The 7,310-nt window shown below is 54.0% G+C and overlaps 1 protein-coding gene across 1 annotated transcript; it reads right to left on the bottom strand.

Moving 5' to 3' along the window:
- Positions 1 to 245: 245 nt before the first annotated feature.
- KCNK15 (potassium two pore domain channel subfamily K member 15) lies at positions 246 to 6,977 on the bottom strand. The gene is made up of 2 exons (XM_054045600.1): positions 6,334 to 6,977; positions 246 to 1,247 (listed from the first exon to the last, which is right to left on the bottom strand). The coding sequence occupies exons 1-2, from the start codon at positions 6,614 to 6,616 to the stop codon at positions 331 to 333; spliced, it is 1,200 nt and encodes a 399-aa protein (XP_053901575.1). The 5' UTR covers positions 6,617 to 6,977; the 3' UTR covers positions 246 to 330.
- Positions 6,978 to 7,310: the final 333 nt, after the last annotated feature.

The following is a 7,310-nucleotide window of genomic DNA, read 5'->3' as shown; positions in this document are numbered from 1 at the left end:
ACAAACAGGACATCAGATTCTATAATTTGTGGGGAGCTATTATATATCACTGCTACCTTAATATACTGCCAAAAATAAAAAGTGTAACATGGTCTGACATCTCCTGCTAAGAGAGACAATTATTCATCAGTGGTATTTAAAACAAATTGCCAGGTAGCATATTATGTAGCTGGCAGCTGCTGGAGTTGAAGCCGTTCTAACAGGGAGCAGGAGAAAGAAGAAGAAATTAGAGTAATAACAATGACCTCAGTTAATAATTTATCATCATCAAAATATGACTTCAGTAGTAGAATACAGTTCAGAGTAAAAATTCCCAAAGAGCATGCACATTTAGATGGATTTCCTTCGCAGGCGGTGGTGTTCCCTGCAGCTGGGGCTGTTGGACGATAAAGTGCTCCCAGGGGAGGAGAAACCAGTGGGACCCCTCGTGCTCAGGGAGACCTCATCGATTTTGTAAGAAATGGAATTATAGTAAACGGGATTGGTGTGGCAGCTGAGGGTCTCTGGATGGGAAGGGGCAGGGCTCCCACACAGCCGCGGTCTGTAGCACAAACACGTGCAGAAAGAAGGGACTCTGGCGGTGGAGTTTGAAGAGTGACGTCTTGGTCTATCAGCGTCTTCCTGCATCAGTGGGATGAGGTTCATTTGACTTGTCCTGTCTTCTATGGGTAGAAAAATAGCATCTCTGCTCTTACTGTCTTCCTTAGCTTTCAGGTGGATGTTGTTCCTGACTCTCCTCAGGGATGCCCTCTCTTCTGCATCCCGCCTCTCATCTTCCGAGTTCATAGTCAAAAACCTAAGGACAACTAAGTTTAGGAAAGCACCAATCACAGTCAAACCGACCAAGATGTACATGAAGCTAAAAGCCACATACGGTGGCTTCTTCTGCAAAGCTTCATTTTTCTGCAGAGCTACAAAGTCCCCAAAGCCAATAGTGGTCAGGGTTATGAAGCAGTAATAATAGGCATGGAAGAAGGTCCAGCCTTCAAAATAAGAGAAGGCAGCTGCTCCAACACACAGTGTCCCCATGCATGACAGGAAGCCTACTAAGACCATGTTTTCCATAGAGACGTTAGTCTTCTTCATGCCCAGACACTTCTTTATTTTCTTCAGCAGTAACCGGACTACAGTGTTCATGCGTTCCCCAAGACTTTGGAACATAACCAGTGTGAGGGGGATACCAAGGATTGCATAGAACATGCAGAAAACTTTGCCAGCATCTGTGCCTGGGGCAGCATGTCCATAACCTGCACCAGAAAGAGAGAAAGGCAGGCATTACTTAAACCCACAGGAGTAATGGCATTTCACGTCAGTGTTGCAAGCCAAATTCCATTGCTGACAGACTAGTGTCTGTGAGGATTGGGGAGTGAGGGGGAAAAGAGCAATGTTTGCAGACAGATTTGTGTGCCCATGGTTTGCGCTTACTGAGATTTGGGATTACACTCCCCTGTGGGTCACCCTCGCTGATCTCCGAATTGCAACAGAGTACACTAAGGATGGAGTTTCATTTGGTCTTTAAAGGGCTAAAGTTACCCTCTTGCACCCCACGATAGCCTGTGGGCTCGCACTGGAGTATCTATGGGCAGGATTGGACCGATGGGGCCTGCTTCTCCTCCCAGGCTGGATTCACACCTGTGTAACTCTACTGACTTCTGTGGATTTTCTTCTGATTTATGCCAGGGGAACTGAAAGGAGAATCAGACCAAAGGCACTTTCATTTTCACTCTATTGTTTTAAATACAAAGTGTTTATTTCACTGAAGCGCCATGAGCTTCAGAGAAGGCTGAAGTGCCGCATTTTCCATTCTCACCAACACAGATTAAGATTTAATGTCCTTGTTTTATTTGGAGATTTAGAACCGGTGTACTAAGCAAGGAGGCGCATGATAACTGTAGGATAAAAACAAGGTACTCACTGAGGTCCTGATCTTCAGGATTCTGCACCCACCTGACTTGGTGGATAAGCTTAATTGAAATTTGTGATCTCTGCCCCAGAAGGAGGAGTAAAACAACACAATAGAATTATACTGTATCCTGCAGTAACCACCATGGGGGCAGGAGGCCTCATCAAAAAAACAAAGTACATTTGAGAAGGCAATAGGTATGGAAACTTCTTTTGTGGGCATGATTACATCCTAGGACAATAATAGTTAATTTAAGAAGGGGCAGAGCCAGTTTATTTCCCTGCACTGCTGCATGATTTTTTGAAAACAATTATTTAAAAATTTCACTTTTTCCAGTTACTTAAACAAGTTGAATGAAGCATATGGAAAAAATATTCATCAAGAGACATTCTTTTTCTTTCTAGTTCTCATTCAATACTATGACTGGGCTTCCCCTACAGTTGCACAGGGCAGAGCTTTTAGGGAAACTGTCCGATCACAATGATGGATTGATCAGGAGATGATTTACACACACTGTCTCTGGTAGATTCTCAAGTGCACCTCCCACTCCAGGAAATCGGATGGGGATGCAAGACAAGGTATTGCATAATTGACTGGGGTAAACTCACGACTGCAATATTCTAAGAGAGAGTTCGCTTCCCATTGTTTGTGTATACACACATCAACATCAAATGAGTTAAAATTACCTCATGTCATTTACTCTGATACAATCAAACAAGCACCTTTTGCAGAACACAGAGTGAAATCAGGACTTGAGTGACAGAGAAAGCTACCAGACCTTTAGTACAACGTCTGGCAGCAATCACCAGGTACTGGGGTACATGAGAATGCTGTAGGAACACCAAGGGGTAAATAATGATCTAAAGCAGCAATAAGGTGGAGAAATCGCTGTTGTTCCCCCCAATACTCTTAAAAGAGGATATGACTGATGCTTTCAAACCGATAAAGGAAATGAGAGAGTAAACACTGATACACCGACTGCTCGAAATCAACAGAAATGTTCTCTTTTGGGTCAAATGAAACATTTTGTTCAACCACAAAAATATTTCTGCCTTTCAATTCACCCAAAACTTCAAAAATGTTGGTTAGGGGTTGACTTGAAAATATTTTTTTCCCCTCTCGGAACTGTCAGTGAACTGAAAAAAATCAGTTATTTTCACAGCTCTTCAAGTGACACAAATGTGGATGAAGCGTTTTGCTGAGTAAAGAGTGCTCGGATCTGTCCTGAGAACACAGGGGATATCCCTGAAGAGTCACGGACACTTCCGTCCATTTGGATGTGGTCAGCAAGACTCTACAGGTAACGCCTACACTGCAGCTGGGAGCAAGCCTCCCAGGGGGTCAGACTCACACTAGTGGGGCTCGAGCCAGCATACTAAAAATAGCACCGTGGATGTTGCAGCTTCGGCAGAGACTTGGGCTTGCCACCCAACCTCAGACCCAGGGAACGGGTGGGCTTGACAGTCAGACCTGCCACCCCAGCCACAATGTCCATGCTGCTATTTTCAGTGTGCTACCTGAACCCCACTAGCACAAGTCTGTCTGCCTGGGCTGGGAAGCTTGCTCCCAGTGGCAGCGGAAACATACCCTAAACCAAAGCACCCTAAATCCATCATTGTGCACAGGGAATGTGTGCAATCAACTACATTAAATACTTACCACTTACATTCCGATTTTCAATTGCGAAAGGGCTTTCCACCTTTCCACTAAAATTTACCCCTCTATAAGGATTAAGCAATTAGCCCAAGTGACTGTGCGATGGTGAAAGGCTGGGATTAGATTCGTTCATGGCTCAAGGCTACACTTGCAAGTAATAATTACAGCTCAGCCAGTGCAAAGGGCCATTGGAACTTTATAGTGAGACTCAAAGGTGGGGTGGCTGGCAAGGCTCCCCAAAGTAGGTCTTCTACAATCAAACATCAGGGCTTGAAGGAGAAAATATGGCTGAAATCTGGACCCCGTGGGAGTTTTGCCTGGGGTCAGGGTTTCATGCATTGTACTGAGGGCCTCCAGGCTGTTCCTGGAGAACTTTCTCAATAGAGCAAATTTTAAGATGTTCACATCTGTACATTCCCATAGAGAGGAATAGGCCTTTTCCTGTCAGGGGTCCCATTGTTCCCTGCAGCCCTTTTGCTACTGCCTGCAATGAAGTCATTGGCCTGTGCTTAGCCCCCCCAGTGTACTGTCACGTGACTGTGAGCATACTCACATTTTACATAAACATTTTGATAATATTTTGCATTTTCACAGCCCCTCCTATCAAAGGGTCTCAGGTGGCTTTGTAAACATCAGGGAGCCCTGGCCAAAGTCCCAGAGAGTTAGATATTACTTTGCAATTATTATTATTCCCATTTTGCAGATGGGGAAACTGAGGTCACATGGAGTCAGCAATACAAGCGGGGAGTGGAATCCATGGATGCTGCCTCCCAGTGCCTGTTGCTCCTCTGCTTTGGAATTGGTAAACCTGATTTTACACACCTCTGAAAAGGTGAAGACACTTAAATTCTTTGGCCAATTTCCAACATTAAAGTTCCTCTTAGCTCCCCGCAACAATTCAAAGGCTGCCCATTTCCACGAATGAGGTCTCACTGCCCGAGGAGGGGGTGGGTGGGTGCAGGCAGTGGGGGGTGAACTCAGTGCACATGGAAAGGTGGGGGTGCAGGCAGTAGGGGTGTGCTCAGTGCTCACGCAGAGGTAGGTGTAGGCAGATGATTGAGTTTGTTGCATATGAGAACTACGTAACATCACTCAGGGCACACCAGGGGAAAGGTGGCTTCTGAGTCTTGTTAGCATAATATCTGAAGGCAGAGGTAAGGACACCATGGGCAGGCAGTGGGGATAAGAACTCCCAGCTGTTCGAAACCTTGTTCCCATGACTCCGTGTGATGGAGCTTTCTTACATCGGGGCAAGAAGGGGCAAAGCAGAAGTCTCTTTGCAGGTGGCAGGGAAGGAAGGAGCCTGATGCTGGAGCCAGGGAGTGGGGTGGAAGCTGCACAGAACATGACGTGGATGCACTTAGATACCAAGATGACAGCAGCCTTAAATTCCAGAGTACTGCACTGTACCTTGCAAGTTCCCGGGGTTCATGGGGGCTGCTGATGGCTCTCAGGAGAAGACTGCAGAAGTGAGCTGTTAGTGGTGCAGTGACCCTGGGACTGGGGGAAGACACATGGGGAAGCAGGTGTGTGTGTGGGGGGGACTCGTTGCCCTTGGGGCGACAGGGAGTGGCTCAGTGTGCATAGAGGGGTAGGGAGAGGCAGGGAGCGTCTCAGTGCCCATGAGAGCAGGGGGATGGGCTCAGACAGGGGGTGGCTCAGTGCACATGAGAGCAGGGGGATCGGCACAGGCAGGGGGTGGCTCGGTTCCCATGGAGGGATGGGGGCAGGCGGCTCGGTGCCCATGAGGACAGGGTGATGGGTGCAGACAGGGGGTGTCTCGGTGACCTGGGGGGACAGGGCAGCTGGGTGCCCATGGAGGGGTTGGGGCAGGCGGGGGGGGCAGCCTGGTGCCCGTGAAGGGGTGGACAGGGGCGGCCCGGTGCCCGTGGAGGAATGAGGGCAGACGAGGGGGCGGCTCAGTGCCCGTGGAGGGGTGGGTGCAGGCAGGGGCTGGCTCAGTGCCCATGAGGGCAGGGTGATGGGTGCAGGCAGAGGGCGGCTCGGTGTCCTGGGGGGACGGGGCGGCTCGGTGGCGGCTCGGTGCCCGTGGAGGGGTGGGGGCAGGCGAGGGAGCGGCTCGGTGCCGATAGGGGCAGGGTGATGGGTGCAGGCAGGGGGCGGCTCGGTGCCGGTGGAGGGGTGGGGGCAGGCGAGGGGGCGGCTCGGTGCCGATAGGGGCAGGGTGATGGGTGCAGGCAGAGGGCAGCTCGGTGCCCATGGAAGGGTGGGGGCAGGCGACGAGGTCGGTTCGGTGCCCGTGGAGGGATGGGGGCAGGCGAGGGAGCAGGCGAGGGGGCGGCTCGGTGATGGGTGCAGGCAGGGGGGCTGCTCGGTGCCCTGGGGGGACGTGGCGGCTTGGTGCCCGTGGAGGGCTGGGGGCAGGCGAGGGGGCGGCTCGGTGCCGATAGGGGCAGGGTGATGGGTGCAGGCAGGGGCTGGCTCGGTGCCTATGAGGGCAGGGTGATGGGTGCAGGCAGAGGGTGGCTCGGTGCCCTGGGGGGACGGGGCGGCTCGGTGCCCATGGAGGGGTGGGGGCAGGCGAGGGAGCGGCTCGGTGCCGATAGGGGCAGGGTGATGGGTGCAGGCAGGGGGCGGCTCGGTGCCGGTGGAGGGGTGGGGGCAGGCGACGAGGTCGGTTCGGTGCCCGTGGAGGGATGGGGGCAGGCGAGGGGGCGGCTCGGTGATGGGTGCAGGCAGGGGGGCTGCTCGGTTCCCTGGGGGGACGGGGCGGCTCGGTGCCCGTGGAGGGGGCGGCCCGAGCCCGCACTCACCGATGGTGGTGATGACCGTGATGGCGAAGTAGAAGGAGCCGGCGAACTTCCACTGCCCGCCGGCGCGGTGCGGCTCGGCCTGCAGCACCAGCCGCTCCAGCTCGCGGTAGTCGTCGGCCGAGAAGCGGTACTTTCTGCGGAGCTCGCCCCGCTTCTGCTCCAGCAGCCGCCTGCGGCCGCTCTCGGCCTCCGACTCCAGCGCATCGAAGACGGCGGCGCCCACCAGCAGGTAGGAGAAGATGCAGAGGATCAGCGAGACCGTGCGCAGGTTCTGCCGCTTCATGGCGAGGGGCGGCCTGGGGGGCGCTCGGCCGGGGCACCGCGCCGGGGACCAACGCCGTCTTGCTCAGCCCCCGGCCGGCGGGCATCGCCTGCCGCATGCACCGGCCGCCAGCTCCCCACTGCGCTGGGCCCGGGTTATCGGCGCCCGCCTGCAGCGGGCATGCACCAACCGGCGGGGGTCGGCTCCCCACTGCACCGGCTGCATGCACAGAGCCCGGCCCCCAGGCCCCCCTGCGCGGTGCTGCTGCAGCGGCTGGAAGGTAGCGATGCCCGCGAGCCGGCTGCAGGTGTCCCGGGAGTCCCCTCCTCCCGCACCGGGGGGGGCTGGTCCCGGGGCCGCTCCGCCTGCGGCTGCTCCTCCCGCTGCGTGCTCCCCCTCCCCAGGCACGCAGCGGGATGCGCTTCTCCCAGCGGAGGGGGTGTGGGAAGCTTGGGCTGGGGGACCGCCCCCTTCCAGAACCACAGCCGAGCCCCTCCCTTCCCACACCCGCAGGCTTCCCTGGCCACATAGGTGCTGGTGGAACTAGAAATGCGGGGGGGGCTGCTGCTGCACCCCCTGGCTTGAAGCGATGGGTTACAGTTTGGGTCAATGGCTCTCAGCACCTCCACTCTACAAATTGGTCCAGCCCCCCTGCTTAGGGGGACAGGCACCTGCTGCTTCAGCACCTTCCACTGCGCGGCTCTGCCCAACCAGG

This window comes from Malaclemys terrapin, chromosome 12, assembly GCF_027887155.1.
Source record: "Malaclemys terrapin pileata isolate rMalTer1 chromosome 12, rMalTer1.hap1, whole genome shotgun sequence".
Lineage (NCBI taxonomy): Eukaryota > Metazoa > Chordata > Testudines > Emydidae > Malaclemys > Malaclemys terrapin.
The sequence above is the reverse complement of the archived record's forward strand: the minus strand, read 5'-3'. Positions and strand labels throughout refer to the sequence as shown.

Excerpts from the sequence above, each read along its gene's own strand:
- KCNK15 (XM_054045600.1), bottom strand. The coding sequence starts at position 6,616 with ATGAAGCGGCAGAACCTGCGCACGGTCTCGCTGATCCTCTGCATCTTC. Across the intron at positions 1,248-6,333 it reads CACGGTCATCACCACCATCG|GTTATGGACATGCTGCCCCA; the intron begins GTGAGTGCGGGC and ends TTTCTGGTGCAG.